General features: G+C 40.8%; 1 protein-coding gene across 3 annotated transcripts in view; it reads left to right on the top strand.

The window, feature by feature from the left end:
* The window catches only part of EPHA3 (EPH receptor A3), a 305552-nt gene that overhangs the window by 190848 nt on the left and 93883 nt on the right, over positions 1-20821 (top strand). For all 3 annotated transcript variants that reach the window (XM_078848068.1, XM_073305634.2, XM_073305645.2), the window contains exons 4-5: positions 11312-11467; positions 12060-12395. In XM_078848068.1, the coding sequence (XP_078704194.1) occupies positions 11312-11467; positions 12060-12395 (492 nt within the window). The remainder of the gene's footprint in view (positions 1-11311; positions 11468-12059; positions 12396-20821) is intronic.

Raw genomic sequence — 20821 nt, 5'->3', positions numbered from 1 at the left:
TGACCTGGGTGTCATTGAGGACAGCTTAGCAAAGACATCTGTTTAGCATGCAACCCTGATCAAAATACAAAGAAGATATTAGGATACATAAGGAATGAAATGGGGTGTAATACAGAACATATTATGCCTTTATGTAAATCAGTGGTGCAACCTCACGCAGAACACTGTGCAATACTGAGGGCCCCATCTCAAAAACATTATTGCAGAAGTAGAGAGGGGTTCAGAAAAGGGGGGTGAGACTAATCAAGGGCAGGAAGGAACTCTCATAAAATGAGAGTGAAGAGTTAGGGACTGTTTACCTTAGAAAAGAGACCAATAAGAGGGGAGACAGTAAAAATATATAAAATAACGAATGATCTAGAGAGGGTAGACTGCGAGTGTCTATTCTCCCCCGCTTGTAACAAGAACAAGGGAACAGTGAATAAAATTAAAAGGTGGTAAAATCTAAACGGATGAAAGGAAATACTCTTTTGCTTTATGGGTATTGTTTAAACTGTGGAGCTTGTTGCCACAGGTAGTCGTTCAGACCAAAAACTTAGCAAGATCCAAAAAAGATTAAACATGTATAGCGATAACAAGAATATCCAGAGTTGTTATAATGATGATATTTTTGGAAGGGATATTAAGCCATATGCTCCAGGATGTAAGCCAGTCTCTAACGATTGGAAATAAGGATGAGACCTAATATGGGGGCAGAATATCCCACATCTGCTACTGCCTGGTTCTTCCTCCTTCCTCTGAAGCAGCTGGTGCTGGCTATTATCAGAGAAACGATACTGGACTGGATGGACCTTAGGTCTGATCCCATCAGCCAATTTCTGTGTTCCTATGATAAGTACAATATTGTTAATAATAATCACAACTGACCTGGCCTGGATCTGCATGGTTAGATGATATATGCCTCTCATGGTTAGATGATATGGGTAATTGAGACTGTCTTTAATTCCCTGAGCCATCCAAACCCCTGAATCAGAATGCCTTTTTATCAGAAATCCCAAATTCACCAATTTTGGTCACTGAGAATCATTAGGGACCATTAGATTTTCACCATTACACATAGTTTTTAGTGAGACCGTGTGTTAGGTGAAATATTAATATTCTGTCAAAAGGTCTACCTTTTTAGTGTGCTGTGTTAGTCTCAGGAGAGACAAGGTGAATTTTCATAAAATTGCCCTGCTTCTGCTAGAAAACAAGGTAGGCAAGGCAATATATTTTATTGGACCAGCTTCTTCAAAAGCTTGTCTCTTCCACCAACAGAAGTTAATCCAATAAAATATATTACCTCACCCACCTTGTTTTGCACTTCAGTAGAAACATGGGTATTTTATAAAAATGCTGTGTTCTTTAATAAAAAAAAAAGCATGTCCATATTTTTGCCAGCAAACTATACTGAATGTTCGGTGTCAAATTTTTCCATGACTCTTTTGAGCTGCTCTTGATAGATCACGTTAGTCACACAATGATGAAATGTGTTTTTCACTGACTGGCTAAATCTGTCCCAGGAGGATGGGCACGCGCCATTTTGACTTCTCTTCTCAGAGAGAGAAAATAACTGAGAGACTGTTTTAATGAACAGCCTACATGTTCCACGGAGCTTGAGCTACGTTTCCCTGTGTTCGCACTCAGCAGCGGGTGTCCTCACACCAGTGAGGTTAATAGTGACTCACAGGCAAGACCTGTTCTAAAAGCTCTGCCACACACATGGGAGGCTGCAGAAAGGCTGATTCACAACAACACCTTCTTATCTCACTCACTTGGAGTCCTTATGGTGCATACATGTACCGCACACTTATACAAAAGGTTTTTTTTAAAAAAACACGTATTCTGTGAAGCTGTTAAGATTGCGTCATTAGTTTGCCTTCCGGGAATTGTAGAGTCTGTCCGCACTAGGAGGTAGGGGTGTGATTATTCAGTTCGCACAGACATACTCGCGCTAGCTCTCATTGAGCTAGTGTGTTAAAAATGGTAGCATAGCCAGGATAGCACGAGCAGTAGAGAGCGGAGGCAGAGGCTAGCTGGGCTGCATATGTACACACCCATGGGATTCAGGCAGATTAGTACTTGCGGGAGGAGGGCGCTAGTCCATGATGCCATTTGCTGCTGCCCATGCGGCATAGCTACAGTACTGTTGTTAGCACATTAGCTCAATGAAAGCTAGCACAAGTATGTGTATATGATAATCACACCTGTACCTCCTAAAGTAGCTGTACCCTGTAATTTACTTTTTTTTAAATGAAACTCTTGACTGTTATTGATTGCCAAAAAAGCATCTAGAACTCCCAAATGTGTGTATGTATGTGTGATTAGTTCTGCCCATTCAAGTCCACAGTGATTATTTTCAATGTCGCTTGGACTGGGAAGTCGCATTTTGTGTTCCACTAGCAGAGAGTGAGAGATTCTAAGATTGACAAGTTCACAATTTGACCTACTGTGTAGCACACAGGCCCTGATTCAGGAAAGCATCCCTATTCAGGAAGAGCCTTGAAGCAAGGAAGTTCCACTGAAGTCAGTGACTTCGAAATGTGTGCTTAAGTGCATTCTTGACTAGGAATGGAATTAAGCACATGCCTAACTGTTTTTTCTGAATCAGTTTTGTAGTTTGTCATTGTCCTCCTCCTACTGAAACATTTATATATTTTTGAAAACAGTGGCTGCAAGTGGGTTGAAATGTAACCACCCTTACGGTGTGAGGCATTTGTATGTGTGCCTGCAAACAAAATAACTTTTTCCAGTCTAGCTAAGTTTTAAACCTACCATCTTTGACAGTGTGCCTTTTAACTATGTTGCTACTTGCAATCATTGTTATAATGTACTTCATAAAAAAAAGATACAGAAGCCTGCAAAGGATAATGGGAAGCTATTACAGACTACAGTTGAAAAGTACAGTGTTATTCCCTCAGGAGAAAGCTATCTCTTATGTACATATAATTAATATGTCTGCCAGTAACAGTTATTAAACAAAGGGTAGGAATTGTTTCTGTTGAATAACTTGACCTGGGAGTAAAGCCAATTTAAAAGGCATCTGATTAAAATATGTTAAGGTCACAGATCACTGTAAAATATGAAGTGGGAAGTAAATGGCAGAGGTTTACTCATGGGTAAGATTAAATGCTATGGAATATGTTTTCCGCACTAACAGCGGCTTTCAAATGTAAAATATGAAAAGTGCTCATTCTAAAGGTTATTTTTCTAGAGGCATTGCAATGTCACGCTGCACTGAATCCTTGCACTATCGATAGTGATGAAGTTCACCCTTCAGCAACTAAGATTCTGTCATTCCTACTGTAAATTCCCTGACTTCTGTATAGCCAGCTCATCCATAAAAAAAAGTGTGCTGTGATTGGAAAGTTGCCTTACCAAGTTCCTGACCAAAAAAAGGTTTTAATTTGTTACAGAATTTGAAGAAAATTGGTTTTGACACCATGAAGCACCTCATCTTGCATTATTACGCGAAGGCCCAGTCTGTACTTGAAACATAGGTCGACATACGTATGGTGCTCAGGGGTGAGCACCGTCACAGAAGAACCCCTTCCATTACTGTAGGCTGTGTCTACAAAATGGCATCACAGCAGCACAGGTACAGTGCCATAGCTATGCCACTGTAGCACCCATATGCAAGGAATGCAGGATCGGGCCCACCTTTAACCTCCTCTAAAAAATAAAAATAAGAAGCATCCCCAGATTCATATTTCCTGAAAAAAGGAAAAAGATACTAAAGTGATGAGTCTCTACAAAGCCTATAGGACCAGCCTGCTTTGTCATAAACTGAAATTCAACAAGCTGTTTGCACCACATGTTGAAAAAAATGCATTATAAAATTGGAAAGTAAATAAAAAAGGGAAATAATTAGGAAACAGGATCTAACATTTTGAAGGGTTCCAAAATCTGTATTTACACAATGCTGTAAGGACTGTGCTATACTTCCCGTTACATGGGGAAGTGAACTCATGGACCTTTCTCAACCTCAGTTCAGCCAGACATACTATGGTTTCCAGGCTGGGGTGCTCAAGGAAAGAGAGTAGGGTTAATATTGGCACATAGGTCATTGCTTCATTGCAGAGATACTCTTTGAGCTGATCAGATTCCTCACTACAGTGGAATTGGAGTCACCTAGGCAAAAAACGTTTTGTGGTTTCACTGTCCAGTACAGCAGCTGATGATTTCTCTAGATCTTTGGGTTCCTTGGCTGTCACTACAACCAATGGAATATTCACTTTGACTCCATTCATAAGGCTGGGCATGCTCCAGATCTGGTGTTAGTCACTGAAGCATACAGATTTTTTTTTTTTTTAAGGTTGACTATGTCGCTCCCTCTGCTGGGTTTCGGATTTGAGATTTTCTCTCTGTGGAGAATTTTCTCTTTACTTTGCAGGCAAAATTGATTGGATTCAGATTGACCCATCTAATACTGGGGAAACAGAACAATCTGCTTGTGTTTGTGTCTCCCTCTGAAGTTACGGAGGTGCTGGAACAGCTTTGTGCTATAACTTGTGAGCTGGACTCTTGACCTTTCTGATTGTTGAAGGCCAGCAATGAAGTAATAGGTCCATTGTTGGTTGAGATATGAAAGCTTCCTTAAGGGGCTAGTAGGAGGAGGGTGCCTAGTGGCTTTTAAAGAGGCCATTGTGAGGCCCATGCTCCAGAAATAAACTCTAGATACAAACACTGTGGCTGGCTAACTATCCGCTAGTAGCCAGTCTCCGATTTTTGGAGAAGGTTATTGGCAGGGTAACTCTGATAATTTCCTGTGTCCTTAGGTTTCCTGACCCCAGTCAATAAAATTAGAGGTCTGGGTAAGGGACAGAAATTGCGCGAGCTGTGTTAGTTGATTATTTCCTCTTCGCAATGGACAAAGATAAATATCTGTAGTGATTCTTTTAGATCTGTCACATGGGCGGCAGGTAGCATAGGCCAGGGAAAGCTGTCCCTCCCCAAACAGCCTGGTGTGACCAGACCCACCCTACGCTCCCAGACCACCACCTGCCTGCTTCTAGTTCCCTTCCCATTCTTCCATGGTGGAAAGGCTGGGACAGGCAGGCTGGAACCAGGGCTCACAAGGCTGGGGGCGCCGGGGCCATGCTGCACCATCAGCCTGATGCTGGGGTTGGGGGCGCTGGGACTATGCCGCCTGCCCAGCGCTGTGGTAGGGAGCACTCTGGCCACCTCCGGGGCTGCGGCTGGGGGTGCTTTGGCCGTGCCGCACGCCTGGCACGCTGGGGCGGGGGGTGCTCCCACCACACTGCCCGCTCAGTGCTCTGTGAAGTGTAGTTATAGGCCAGGAAATCTACATTATAATGCCCTATTTTCGGCTGTGAGGGATGCCAAGTAGAATGGGAGAAAAACCCAGCCATTTTCACCATTCTGTCAATATAGCGTGTGACCTGCAGCAGGAATGCATAGCAGGATGACTAAAGCCAGGATCTGTATGTTCACTTTGAATTTCCTGCTCTTTGTTCGAGCCAGAGCCTTTGCATTGTTTTAATATTTTGCCTCTGTATTTCCCAAGTGACTGTAATTGCGTGACATCACCAGTGTGAAATGCACAGTGCTGAGATCATCTTCATTTATACTTGATATCTGATTTAATCTCTTCTTTATCAAAAGACAGAAATAACAGAGAAGGGGGAGGAAATGCCTAACATAATTAAAATAAAATGTATGTGGGCACGTTATGAGATTAATCACATACTGGTGTGTTGTGCCATTCATGATCACATCCTGAGAACTGTGTCGCATCTCATTTTTTGTGCGATTTCCTTTCCGATGGCAAATGTGGTGCCCTCGCCAGCATTGTGTCATCTATGGAGCGTGAGATTAATATACATATTGTGCAAGAGAGCTGCACAGATGATTTTCGAAGGATCAGAAGAACATTCCAAAAGTTTAAGGTTTACCGCTGAGTTAAGGTGACATGTTCTCTAGCATTCGCTCCACAGCAAGCTGCAGGTCTGGAGTAAGAACCTCCACTGCTGCTAGTTTCTGCTGATGAAAGCTGGAGTGGTTTGAAAGGCTTCCATAACACAATCTGCTCTGGGGGTGGGGGTGCATTAGCATTCTCTTTGTGGAGGAAGGAGATTGAAATATATTCCAGAGCTACTGACACCTGCCTTGTTAAAGCATGTGGGGGGGCAGGTGGAGGGGAATGTTGTTAAGGTATCTGAGCCGTACCAGTTTATGATTGAATCCCCTTATTTTCTAAACATTGAGTTTTAATTCCATAGAGGCATTGTGCCCTCAGGCTTTTTTATTGAGCTCTCGAGGAACAAATAAAGGAAACACTTGATCACTTTATAAATGCTGCCCATTGCACGTAGTGTTTAATGACTGCATATATTCACTTCCAATGCATTGAAATACTTCAGCCTTGCCTCAAAGCATTTTACCTCTATTCAGAGTGCAAAGAATGAAGTTCCTGTAGGATTGTGGAGTGCAGTTCATTTTGCATATAAACAGTTGCTTTGACCTTGTGTAGGCAAATGGGCCCTGTCAGGCCTGGAATAGCAGGGCCTGGAAATCATCTGTTTAGTCAGTGCTGGTTCAGGTCATTAGCTCGTGTTTATGGCTGGGAATTGGTGATATTGCTCTGTGTATAAGGGGCTGAAGGGCTGAATACTAAAAGGCCCTTATTTACCAACAGCTTTATATTTTAATTTAAAATTAATTCAGATTGAAATGATCCATTTAACCTTTAATTAGGATCCTGTGTTCCTCTGAAAGTCAAACACATAAGTCAAACTGAGGCAAAATTCACTTTGCAGTTGAAGACTGTCTCATTTCTTTTAGCAGTAACTATCATGGATTGCTAAATACATCTGTTTTACTTTCACTAAGTTAACTTTCCCCATTCTCTGTCAGACCCAATAGTTACGGCTTAAGGAACTCAATTACTATCTGGTAATATGACAGGACTTTAGTCCTGAAAATACTCTTGTTTGATGGGAGTATATGAGGAGTAAAGTCAGTGGCTTTACACTGAGATAAGAGATCAGAGTCTCGTTTGAGGAATTTTTAAATAATGTTTTAGTGTATTGTCAAAGGGGCCTAAGGGAGTTAGATGCTCCGCTACCATTGTACGTCAGTGGGTGTTGGCCACCTAATTTTCTGGGTTCCTTCTGATAATCTCAGCATATAGTTACCACATACTTAATCATTTACAAAACTTGCTTTACTCAGTTGCAATGTGTTCAGACCTTTTTTCGACCTAACCCAATGCATTTACTTCCTCTTGCATTAGTTTCTACTTCAGAGCTTCCAAGTTGATATGGTATAGTTATTACTACCTGTGAAGCATGGGAAAAATTCATGTTACTGTGAAGGGATGGCACATTTCCTTCCTCACTGTTACAGTCTTGCAGTGGGGCTGAAGTGGGCTGCAGTGTTTCCATATACTTCAGAGGAGTCTTCCATTATGGGCTAATGGTGATGGAGTCCTTCTGGGATCCATACAAGGAAGACCTAATTCCAACCTCTGCTGCTGCTGTACATGCTGCACCTCCTGCTGCCTCCCTTTGCAAGCAAGGAAGCAGGACCTGGCAGGAAAGAGAGGAAAGCCAGCTGAGAAAGTAGATGGAAGTGCATGTATAATGCTGATAGACCCCGGTCGTCAGCAGGCAGGATTGAACTGGGGACCTCTGGAGCTTAGTGCATGAGCCTCTACTGCATGAGCTAAAAGCCAGCTGGCTGTTAGCTAAGGCTGTAGAGCAGACTCACTTAACACTCTCTCTCTCTCTCTCTCTCTCTCTCTCTCTCTCTCTAAGTGGTCTCAGTGCCACTAGATGAGACAACACCACACCCAGAAGGTCTGTGGGTTCACATGGAACCAGGGCCTGGCTATGCCTTGACCCAGTCACTTTCCCCAGTGGTTAGAAACACTCCATTTTCTCAGGCACAGCATCCATTTAATCCAGGACACTGGCCCAATCCCTCAGGGTTGGCCAATCTCCCTTTTTTTCCCCCGGTAAAGCTTTAGCTAATGGGGGTTTAAGCAACCAAAGAGAAGGATAATGTACTTCTTACCTCTAATTTAAAGTGAATGTGGAAGTGGAGAGAGAGGCAATGAGGAGCAAACATTAACTGTAGAAGGATATTTTAAATAAATGCAAATGCTGCTCACAGCTGGGTCTCTGTTGAAACTAAAAAATACTGTATTGTGAAGATGAATGTGCCATTGTGTTTATTTTCTACCTGCCTGAAACCATGCAGTGCTGTTCATCCCGAAGAGCCAAACTCTGCTCCCTCAACCAAAGAAATCCAATCCTACTTACATCAGAAAAGTAATCTCTCTTGAAATGAGGGATTTCACTTTTCTCTCTTGTATGTCAAAAATAACTGATAAAAAAATATACAAAAAATGGTGTGATCCCCCTTAGTCCCACCCTCTTTCCAGGTTTTAATCTTTAGTATAATTGCGTTTCTTCTCCTTCGGGTTGTAGAACACTGAATTATCTGAAATTGGTCTGACAGACAAGGACAGAAAGTGCAAGACAGCCTGAGGGGAAGAAATGAATCGGAATCCTCCCACCAGGGCATTCTGGGACAGCAGGGGTCTAACCAGCTCATTTCCCTTCTGACTGCTGACTTCATAGTGTGATAGCAAAGCACCACAGAAAGGACGAAAACAATGAAGTTCCTTCCCCTGAAGAAAAGAAAAAAGCCTAATCTAGGCTTATTAAGATGCTCCCTGCATTATCCTGCTTCTTTTTTTCTCTTTTTTTTCTTAAATGAGGTCTATGGGCCTTCCCCAGAGGGGTCAAAAGGGAGAAACATTGTGACAAAGCAGCTCTGCTCCTCATTCTCCTCCATCCCTCTCCATTCCAACTGAACAATATACTTATCTCTCCCACAAGTTTATGTACCAATGACAAATGAACAATGGTTTAGATATGATGGTGGTATGTGCTTTGGAAATGCCTGTAATAAAAATTCTCATATTGTAACTTCTGCCCCCAGCAGTTGCTTGTAATCACATTATTGATGATACCAGTGTTGTAAATAAAATAATTTTAAAAAGCAATTGTTACTATGTCTTATGGAAGGGATGACATCATGATATGGACTTCTGTTTTAGGTTATTAACCCTTGTATCACTGCAAGGGAAGACCTTGCAGCTTTATTTTAAAATAATATATAATTTTATTTATATATGGTTGTCCAATCCAAGTAAATGATTTTATGTGAAACCATTTGAACTAGATAACTAGAGTTGCATTTGAAGAAAGAGTTTTTGGTGGACATGCACTGTACATACATCCATTCAAACGTAGTGTGAGTTCATAGTTTGAAGTAATTACCCTAACTATCACATCTAAAGTCTGCACTGATATCAGGTCTTCATTGATTGGAATTTTTTCTTGGCGCTCAGCTGATGATTTTCTATTCCAAGAAATAGGATAAAGTGGTGGTCGTCTGGTCACAGGAGTTAAAATACAGTGACTCACCGTGGCTCTGATATTTCTGTCCATTCAGCTTTATTGGGAGGGGACTGAGGATTGACTCCTGTTTACAAACAAACAAAACAAAACCTCAAACCCCACATACCTCCAAAATCTTAACCAGAGGTGGCACGAGAAGCCATGGCCCTAGGGAGGAAATCATGTAAGTTTATGCAGATACAGTTATTGGTACTAGGCCATGTGAATTTTGCCTGCAAGGTCATTCTTGCCAGATTTGTTTTCATTAATGGCCTGGTGGCCTCCACATCATAGATTAAACACGGGATCATTTCATAAGGCTAACAGGAAAGATCTGAGACATGTTAATGGCTAAGATATGGCAGCTGCATCCAGTCAGGCTTTATGTGTAAGGTTCGTAGAGAGTTAAAGGGTGGCTGAGATGGGGAGGACTTCTTGTGGAACGTGTCATATTTCTCAAACTGTGTTCAGTGTTGTCTGGTTCTTTTCTTATTAACATGCTTTTCCCCACTCATAATAAAGTAAGCAGGCCTGCAAGGGTGGGGCCCACTACAAAGACTTAGGGACTGGGACTTGAACTGAGCTGACCCCTTGGTGATAACTGGGCATGGCAAAGGGGCCTGAACCCAGCTATGGACACACTCCCAAGAGACACTTTTACAGGGTGGGAAGGAGCTCTGGCCCCAGAAAGAAAAAGTATCCTCTTTGTGTCAAAAATAATGCTTTTGAATATCTTTCTTTTGTCACATATGCCATTTAGAAGATACTGGGGAGTTTCCCATAAAGTCTGTGCATTGGATAGTATTAATGCAGACCATTATAGGAAAAAATAAATGGTAAAGCTAACATGTTCAAAGACATTAACTTTGCTATGTTATCTGTTGGTGCTGCTATTATTGCATACCACCGTTTAATGGATGTATGTCTGTGTAGAATGGCAGAATTTCAGCAAGACAGCAGTATTTGCTAAACCTGATTTGGAGAAGGTGCATTTCTTAGAGATGTACATGTTTCTGTTATAGATGAGTGGGAGAGTTTGGTGCTTATCTGTGGATTTTATTCTGGGATAATAGCGAGGTCATCTTGACAGAGAGAAATCAACAGCATTATTTTGCTGGTTGGGGATTTTGTAAAAGGTTCTTGTGTACTTAATTGTTCACATCTCTGTGATGTTTTTTTAAAAAAGGCCTTTTTCCTTCTGAGGCGAGTATGGCACTGAATCAATCTCAAATGCAACAAGAGGGAAATTGGGGGCGTGTGTGAATGTTAATGAAACAACACCTAGAGTTTGTCAGATGCAGTTCATATAGGCTCTGGCACCACTTCTAGAGGACTGTGTTTTAATGTGTTTGTAGTACACTTGGTGAGAGTTCCTGATCTTTACTCGATACCCGAGCCAGTTCATCGAGCCTGGCTTAGTCTTTCAGAAATGAAAATGTTCTGTCACCGTGCAGGTTATTTTCTGGTTTTGTCCTGCTTAGTCATGCTCAATGGAACAAACATAGGTTACAGTTGTGCTGCTTCCATAAGCAAACCTTGGCAAGAGAGTGACGGTAAGCCTCTTTGCATGACAGGGCCAGTTTTCTAAATTAACCAGGATGCGGTGGGAGTAAAGCTTTGATAATGAAAAGTAGAAACTGCTTCCTCCTGTTGTGGAGTACAGTGTTATGTGAGACACACAAAATGAGAGATAAAGCTAAGATTTTGCATAAAGAACTCCTATGTAGCAAGAGGGCTATTGCCATCAGCTCCCTCATTGTAAGAAAGTACATATTTTATGGATGATAAACACATAGAAAAATGCAATGTATGTATGAACAGATGCCAAAATGATGATAAAGGCAGAATGTTACAATGAGCCAGGCACCCATGAAATTTAAAAGTATTTCATTGTTTTGCAGCGTGCCGACCTGGGTTCTACAAGGCCTTTGCTGGTAATGTGAAGTGTGCCAAATGCCCACCTCACAGCTCTACCTACGAAGATGGTTCTGTGAACTGCAGGTGTGAGAAGAATTACTTTCGATCTGAGAGAGACCCTCCATCCATGGCTTGCACCAGTGAGTAGTATTATGATGGCTTGGGGCTGTGATTGTCTTTTGTCCTCTGCCCCATTTAAGTTCTTTAGCTGTGTACAAAGATTCTTCTCCAGATTTGTCTCAACACCTTGTTTCTCAAATACAGAGTAAATTCAATTTCCAAACAAAATCCCCTCATCTCTCTTGTTTCAGGTCCTGTTTTATATTAGACAGGCTATCAGAGCTTATAGGAATGGATTTATATATCTCTATTTTCAATTCCTCTGTGCTGTTATCTGTCAAATTGAATAGGAAAAAGGGAGTGAGATGTTTAAAACTAATACCAGTGTTTTCAGAACAGTGTATTAAATGGGTATTGTAGTTAGCAGTAAATTGTTTTCTATGTTTCTGCAAAAGCATCTTCCAGCTTGAGTCATGTCTTGAAGATAGTTAACAATCCTCAATTGTGTGAGTCTATAATCCAGGGGAACATCTCAGGAGGACCATGAGGCGAAGAATAAAGACAATATGGTTATTTGCTGTGGTCGGTTCCATATTTGTGTGTCCTGTTGCTCTTGTGGAAAAGCAACAGATAACCAAAAGGGAGATTAATAGGATATTTTTACCTTTGTAGGACCTCCATCTGCACCAAGAAACGTTATCTCTAATATCAATGAAACATCGGTTATCCTAGACTGGAGCTGGCCCCTTGATGCAGGAGGCCGGAAAGATGTCACCTTCAACATCATTTGCAAAAAATGTGGGGGGAACATCAAGTTGTGTGAACCGTGTAGCGCCAATGTGCGCTTCTTACCCCGTCAGATTGGACTCACCAACACCACAGTGACCGTAGTAGACCTCCTGGCACACACCAACTACACATTTGAGATTGATGCAGTCAATGGGGTGTCCGACTTGAGTACGTTCTCAAGGCAATTTGCCGCAGTCAGCATCACAACTAATCAGGCTGGTGAGTGTGATTGTATTGGTCTCCCTCTCTAGTATTTAAAATACCAAGGACTGGGTAGTCCCATCACCCGTTCCTATTTCACATGTGCTATGAATGCTGACACACTGATGTAACAGTAGGCTTCAGTGAAGTTGTTCCTGATTACACCAGAGAAAATCGAAGCTGTCAAAGGGTCTTCCAGCCTCTAGTCAGTAGTCTCTAATGACACCCTCGCTGGAATGTGTTTTATTAATGAAACCAGATTTTAATAAAATACTAATTTCAATAATCTCCAACGTAAATTACTGTAGTAATCATAGTGATAAATTTTGATTAAATAGAAGTGAAAAATGCTTTGATGTTAGGCACATAAAAAGCTAAGTTTTAAATTGTAGGGATTTAAAACACTGTACTTTTCTTTTTCCTTAGCACATTTAATTTTTCATCCAAGTCCAGACTACTGCCCGCATTACAGGGATGTGAATATGAATCCTTAATTAGGCCCTGATCCTGTATTTGCTAGTGCACAGGTGGACTGCTGGGCTTCATTGCAGCCCTATTACAATCACTGAGGTTCTGCATGAACACAGAAGTCTGCCTGCAGAGGTCACAATATAGGATCAACGCTTCATTCATTTCTACTATTTGCTTCTCGTTTTTCAAAATTTCATTTATGTGACAGATCTGAGGGAGCTGTGTAGCTTCCTTTAGTGGTCCCAAAATTGGGGTAATATTTGCTGATAAAGGAAAGACTAGATTCCCCCTAGCTCTTTGTAGTTCTATTTTGGGCAATAAATCATCAGGAAGTTTCTGGCAGAAAGCATGTGTGTTTGTGGAATGTCTGCTCTCCAGTGTTGTCTTACAAAAATAGCCTTCATTTTTCCTATTTCCTAAAATGTCCAATCATTTGTTGGGGTGGGTCTTCCATTCCCATATTCAAGGAGAGCCCCTTTTCTTCTATTTCGTTGTTATTGTTGTTGTTGCTGTATATTGGAGATTCTTCTCTTTCATCCTGTGCTCCATGGCACTAGTTAAAAATCAGCTGGAGAATGTTCTTGTTCACAGTTCCTGGGAATGAACTCTCCAGGACCAGTGACAGGGCTTTCTCAGTAGAGGACTCCAGCTTTTGGAACTTGCTTCCTTTGGTAGTCCACCAAGACCCAAAGTTGGTAGCCTTTATGGCATGATGCAAGATCCATTGGGTTGTTTTTGCCTGTGTTTTGTCAGACGTGATTCCCAACATGTGGCAGCAGTGATTTGTTGTGTGCAATGCAATATGTTGTGACGTTTCTTAAGCAATTTGTTCATTTGGGGGAACAGCCAAGAGTTTCTCTGACTCTACATAAGTGCCAGAAATGACCACTGTATTGATTTTGCCATCCCCTGCTCGTGTGGAGTGCCTTAATATACAAGTATGCACACAAAAACGAATGGGACTATGTGAGTAAAAGTTGGCAGAATTAGGCCTTAAATAGATATCTAAATCATCTTTCTTCTAGCAGGAATTGCAGTCATGAGAGCAAGATTTCTCTAGCATTCCCTTCCTGACCAAATACCAAAAATGACAATGAGTTATGATACTTTGTGTAACTGCAGTTTCCTTTGGTTCAGAAACCATAGTTGTTTTCGTTCAAGTAACACATAAATGAGAGGAATAATCACACTTGAGCAGATAGGTAAAAGCAAGTCTGCAGGGGCCCAAGGACAAAAAAATGAATGGCTTATCTAATAACTAAGTATTAATTTGTGGCTTTGCCATGAGCAAGGGACATAACATTGTTCAGCTGCCAATGGAGCCAGACCAGAAGGTTGGTTGTGCCTATGAGAGTCACAGTCTGGCTTCTACCTTGCTGCAACGGGGAAGAATGCTGTGCTGAGTCTATGCCCAGGGAAGCATACATTTCCTGGCGTACCAGCAGTTCTGCTAACCGGTGCCTTTGCTCTGCTCTTTCCTCACCCATTCGTAGCCACTGTGCGGGGAGAATTTAAGGGCACTTCAAAGGCTACAGTTCTCTCTGTGCTTCTATTCACAGTATGTGTGCCCTGAACAGAGGCACATGGGGCTAACTTGACCCATTACTCCCCTGCATGGCCATGCAGTCTGTGCCAAAATATGGCCCTTAGTATAAAGGAGATAGGTATGACTTCAAGATCACTCTCAAATTTGGGTATACCATATATTTTATCAGCTTCACAAATAGCTAGGCACTATCCCTAAAATATGGCTTTAAAAAGCCCTTATGATTAAGTAACTACATTTTTATTTCATTTTATTTTTAGTCTCCTTACTTTACTTAGATTTATAAAAATCAGGGCTGTTGATTAATCACAGTTAACTCACGTAATTAACTCAAAAAAATAAATCGTGATAAAAAATAATCGCAATTAATCGCAGTTTTAATCGCACTGTTAGAATACCAATTGAAATTTATTAACTATTTTTGGATGTTTTTCTACATTTTCAAATATGTTGATTTCAATTACAACACACAACACAAAGTGTACACTACTCACTTTACATTATTATTTTTATTACACATAATTGCACTGTAAAAATGGTAAAAGAAATAGTATTTTTCAGTTCATCTCATACAAATACTGTAGCGCAATCTCTTTATCATGAAAATGCAACTTACAAATGGAGGGTTTTTTTGTTACATAACTGCACTCAAAAACAAAACAGTACAGAACTTTAAAGCCTACAAGTCCACTCTGTCCTCTTCCTTGTTCAGCCGATCACTAAGACGAACAAGTTTGTTTACATTTTTGGGTGATAATGCTGTCCAATTCTCATTACAATGTCACTAGAAAGTGAGAACAGGTATTTGCGTGGGACCTTTGTAGCCAGCATTACAAGGTATTTACGTGCCAGATGTGCTAAACATTCATATGCCCCTTCATGCTTCAGCCACCATTCCAGAAGACATGCTTCCATGCTGATGACACTCATTAAAATATTAACGTGTTAATTAAATTTGTGACTGAACTTCTTGGGGGGAGAATTGTATGTCTCTGGCTCTGTTTTACCTGCATTCTGCCATATATATTTCATGTTATAGTAGTCTTGGATGATGACTCAGTACATGTTGTTCATTTTAAGAACACATTCGCTGCAGATTTGACAAAACGCAAAGAAGGTACCAATGTGAAATTTCTAAAGAGAGATACAGCACTCGGTAAACTAAGATTTAAGAATCTGAAGTACCTTCCAAAATCAGAGAGGGATGAGGTGTGGAGCATATTTTCAGAAGTATTAAAAGAGCAACACTCTGATGCAGAAACTACATAATCTGAATCACCAAAATAGAAAATCAACCTTCTGCTGGTGGCATCTGACTCAGATGATGAAAATGAACATGCGTCGTTCCACTCTGCTCTCAATTGTTATCGAGCAGAACCTGTCATCAGCATGGACACATGTCCTCTGAAACGGTGGATGAAGCATGAAGGGACATATGAATCTTTAGCACATCTGGCATGTAAATATCTTGTGACGCCAGCTGCAACACTGCCATGCGAACACCTATTCTCACTGTCAGGTGACATTATGAACAAGAAGCGGGCAGCATGATCTCCTGCAAATGTAAACAAACTTGTTTGTCTGAGTGATTGGGCGAACAAGAAATAGGACTGAGTGGACTTGTAGGATCTAAAGTTTTACATTGTTTTATTTTTGAATGCAGTTATTTTCTATATAAAATTCTACATTCTAAAGTTCAACTTTCATGATAAAGATATTGCACTACAGTACTTGTATTAGATGAATTGAAAAATACTATTTCTTTTGGTTTTTTACAAATATTTGTAATCAAAAATAAATAAAAAGTGAGCACTGTACATGGTCTTCTGTGTTGTAATAGAAATCAATATATTTGAAAATGTAGAAAACATCCAAAATATTTAAATAAATGGTATTCTATTATTGTTTAACAGTGCAATTAATGGTGTGATTAATTTTTTAAATCGCTTGACAGCCCTAATAAAACGCATCTACCCAATAGCCCATAGGAGCAAATGCATTGTATTTTTCCAGATTTATTTGATGTCAGTTATTTTGTGATAGTGCCCAGAGGGCTTGCTCTGGATTAGGACCCCACTAGTGCAAGCACTCTGAGTACAGGTAAACATGCTCCCTGCACTGAACAGCTTGCAAGTATCCAATTTGTGGTGGCCGGTTTTAGAAGCATGAGAGAAGGGACTAAACCTTCCATATTAGACAATTACCCAATAACATGCATGTGAGAGAAGTTTCTTCCTAACTTCAGACCTTATAGCTTGAAGCATGAAAATTAATCTCTTATAGTTTTATCCTGCTACTACAATATACATATTAAATAAGAATCATAATAGCTGATGTAACTGTTGTATTCTTATTATTCATGTCTAACTCTTCTGTGGTCTGTAGAAGATAAGAGCAGCCACCCTGGGTCAGACCAATGGTCCATCTAGCTCAGGATCCTGTCTCCTGACAGTGGCCAGTGCCAGATGCTTCCCCAGCCAGTGTAAAGCCAGTGTAGGCCTCTTCACCAGTTCCTCACACACCTCCTGTAATAGAGGTATGGCCAGAGTTCTCTGTGTTCTGGCTGTATTGGGCTGATTGAATGTCACTCAAAGCTAGTGTAAATCACAGCAGTCCTTGGGGCTTCACTAACTTTAATCATGAGCCAGTTTGGCCCCCAGCTATGCTGAGAATTCAGAAGTACCTTCCTCTCCACAGGTTGGGCTTCCTGAGAGTTTCAGCTAAGAATCTGCCCCCTGATTTTCAAGTTACACAGGACCCAAACCATAAGTGGCTTTATAGGCTTACAGTGTTTTCACTGTGGAAGCTTGTGTTCAGATTTTTACTTGGTTTTTATACTCAAAGATTTCAGAAAAGAGCTGAGCAAAACCATCCCGTTTTGCTTCATCAGACAGTCACAAGAGATTTCCCCCCATTGTTTTTCATGTTAATTCACAAATATGGTCAGTCATGAAATTTTGTTCTTTCACACTGATGGGCAGTTTTTTTCTATGGTGAAAAATGTAGAAATTCTAGCCTGGTACAAAGTGATTATTTTGCACATCTTTGTTCCAAGTGAGGATTGAGGATTTTCACCTGTGCAAAACTGCCTTTTGTTGCTCCTAGAGGAAAATTTATGAAGACATTGAGGCAAAATGTTTTACTTCCCTCACTGGTGAAAATGTGATTTTTACGGCTGTTTCAGCCAGTTGGAAAATTTCAAGAGAACCATCAGTTTACATTATAATTGCTGTATCTCTGAAGTCCAAAAGCCCTCTAAAAGTGAGCAAATATTTCTATCCACATTTTTCACTGTTCATGTGGGCATTTCTGCTTATGGATCCATCAGCAACCTAATAGTTCAGAACAAAGACAGTGCTGATTTTTGGGAATGCGGCCTCTGAGAGCTCTGCTAGGCTGTTTTAAAATAAATGGAGGTGATGCTTTGGCAAGTCAGTAAGCTATAAGGAACAACACATCTTTTTTCATACATATATATAAATAAACCACAGAGAACCATTTTAAGTGCTGCTGAGAAATCAGCTGATGTTTGTAAAATGATTACAAAGTTCTAGGTCTTAGCACTTGTGAAAAGTACAGTACTATATAAATATAAATCACAATGAAACTTCAGTAGATCTTTTTCAATTTTGATGGGGAGGCAGGGAGTGCCTTATGGTCTAACTTCAGTTTGAAACACCCAAGCCCAGATTCTGATGTCACACTGGTGTAAATCCAGGAGTAAGTTCAGAGAAATCAGTGGAGTTACGACGGTGTGAGACCAGGATCCATCCCTTCAGCGTCCTGACATATCAGCTTTTAACCCCCAGCAAGAGGTGACTCAGCTTGTAGCTTCCAAGACAGATTAACTGAGTACCATGGCATGTATTGTGTATGAGTCTTTCAAATGTAGTCTTTTTAAAACATCCCTTCCAGCAGTTCTGCTGATAGCCAACCCAGATGGGGCTGCACTTCACTAGGGCTTCATGAAGTTTGTAAAGTCCTTTAAGTGGGGGGGGGGGAATGTGATGAAAGGTGCTTTATGCATGTAAAATATTTGGGTCTGATTCTCCTCTCTCACTGGTGTAAATCAGGACTAACACTGCTGAGCTCAGTGGAATGCCCTGGGTGAAAACTCCAGGGGAACAGCAAATGAGTCCCATTAGTTTAATATCTGTTTTGGGAGTTGAATGACTGCTTTTTCCTTTAACTCCCATGTGTGAAAAGGAAGACTGGGGACAATGCCATTCCTGGTGGAAGTTTGCTTTGTTGGGTTTTCGTTTTTGTTTTCTTTCTGTTCCAGTTAAAGTTGATGAACTGGCAGCCTTGAAAAATGAGCCCTCAGGCAAGATATGGCTCCTACTGATATGACACTGCAATATTTCTAATTCTTCTAAGCCTTTCTTTCTGTCTTTGACATGGAAATAATAGAGGAAAGACATGGGTTTCCATTTTAATCTACTTTATAGGGCTAAATTTGTTGCTTTTCCTCTTAATTGCATTGTAATGTACCTCGAGATGCCCACATAATGTGGCACCCTCTGAATTATGCTTTATGATATTGTAAATTGGAGTAGTACACCTTTGCCTACCACACATGCCGAAGGGAAGAACTCTTCTTCCCGTCTCACATCAATATGTTTTCACACAGATGTTATCTCCTAATAACACCAATCAACCATGCTTAGGAAGGGTCACTGACTGCTACAGGAGATTATATGGAAATCAGAATCCCTGGAGGTGGGGTGTTAATTATGAATGTCATGCAGAGATACTGACAGCTGTGCCACACTGACTGGTCTGTGTGCAGAATTCTCAGGTCTTTTTGGACCATGTGCAGATTTATTTGCTTTGTAGGTTTCCTGGTTGTAGTTTGCTCTTTTGTGTGGGGTTTTTTTTTTGGTTTTTTGTTTTTCTTTTTTAAGCTCCCTAGGTTATACTTATTTGGCTGGTTCCCACAGCCACTTGCCACTTTTTGAGCGGTCAGTTCAGCATCCTAAATGAAGATAAGATGCTATCCCGTTCTGGATTGTTCTCAAGTCAAAGAGTTTTGGCACATGTTGCCATGCACAGAGCTCTCATTAAAGTCAACAGGAGTTGTACATTGTGGAATCCACTCCTGAGAGAGGAACTGGGGACAACACAGCAGCTCTAGTGGATCTGTTCAGTGCTCCAGCATTGGGGGTCAATGCTTGCTTACTCTGACTGCTCTCATTAGTTAAAGCAGTGGTTCTGAACCTTTCCAGACTACTGTGCCCCTTTCAGGAGTCTGATTTGTCTTGAATATCCCAAGTTTCACCTCACTTATAAACTACTTGCTTACAAAATCAGACATAAAAATACGAAAGTGTCACATCACACTAGTACTGAGAAATTGCTTACTTTCTCAGTTGGTCTGTATGAAACTTTAGTTCTACTGACTTTGCTAGTGCTTTTTATGTATTCTTTTGTAAAACTAGATAAATATCTAGATGAGTTGATGTACCCCCTGGAAGACCCCTGTATACTTACAAGGGTACATGTACCCCTGGTTGAGAACCACTGGGTTAAAGGTTTTTTAAATTGGACAGAGCATACCAGCAATTCCTGTGATTTTGGGGCTAGTGATTCATACTTGGTTTGTGCAGGTTCTTCTCAGAACCTCTAGCTATGCTACCTGCAGGGCAGATGACTCAAATGTTCTAGCCAGGGTACATATCCTTGCACCCTGGTTATAATCACAGTTTGGCACTTGCAAAACTCCCCCGTGTCAGGGCTATCCTAATCTAGTGACCAAAGATTTGTTAGAAAATGTTGCTTTTTCTTCAGCCCCAAGTGATGTACTATCACAGTTGTGCATGAATAGCTTCTGATAAGTTCACCTCTTCCTTCCCTTCTCCCTCACTTAAAAACCCAAAAGAAAAGAAAACAGCAATGCCTCTCCTTTAGCCTCAAGGCTCAAAAGGCAAAAGATTGGTTTTCATACCACTCAGATTTTGCTTTCTTTCAGACTGATTCAGGAGTTAAGAGGGAGCAGGGAAAGGGAGAATTCAATCCATATCTGACCTGGAGGTTAAAGTTTGAAAGATGCAAATGGAACATGTGGTTCGTCTGAAAATTGACTCTAAGAATGGTATTGTAGAATTTAGTTGTGTGCTTTTTTATCTTTTCTTGATGGCATCTGTGTCAAATATGCTCATTTTACCAGTCAAAAGATTATTTTCTATCTGGCATCACTGAAAGCTCACAGTAAGATCTAAAAATTAATCCATGATCTTTCTGCTCTTTACACCCAGTTATGAAGATTCTTCAGTGAGAACTGAGCCAACATCTTTGCTGATGGTGCATGGGGCAGAATATCTTGTTTTCTGTAAAATTACTGGCTTGATAGTGCAAACACTAGTAAAACCTGATTGCACCTAGGTATTGAGCAAAAAGATATGTTACCCTGTAATTGCTTTTATGAATT

The sequence above is a fragment of the Lepidochelys kempii genome, chromosome 1, assembly GCF_965140285.1.
Source record: "Lepidochelys kempii isolate rLepKem1 chromosome 1, rLepKem1.hap1, whole genome shotgun sequence".
NCBI lineage: Eukaryota > Metazoa > Chordata > Testudines > Cheloniidae > Lepidochelys > Lepidochelys kempii.
This window is presented reverse-complemented; position numbering and strand designations above follow the sequence as displayed.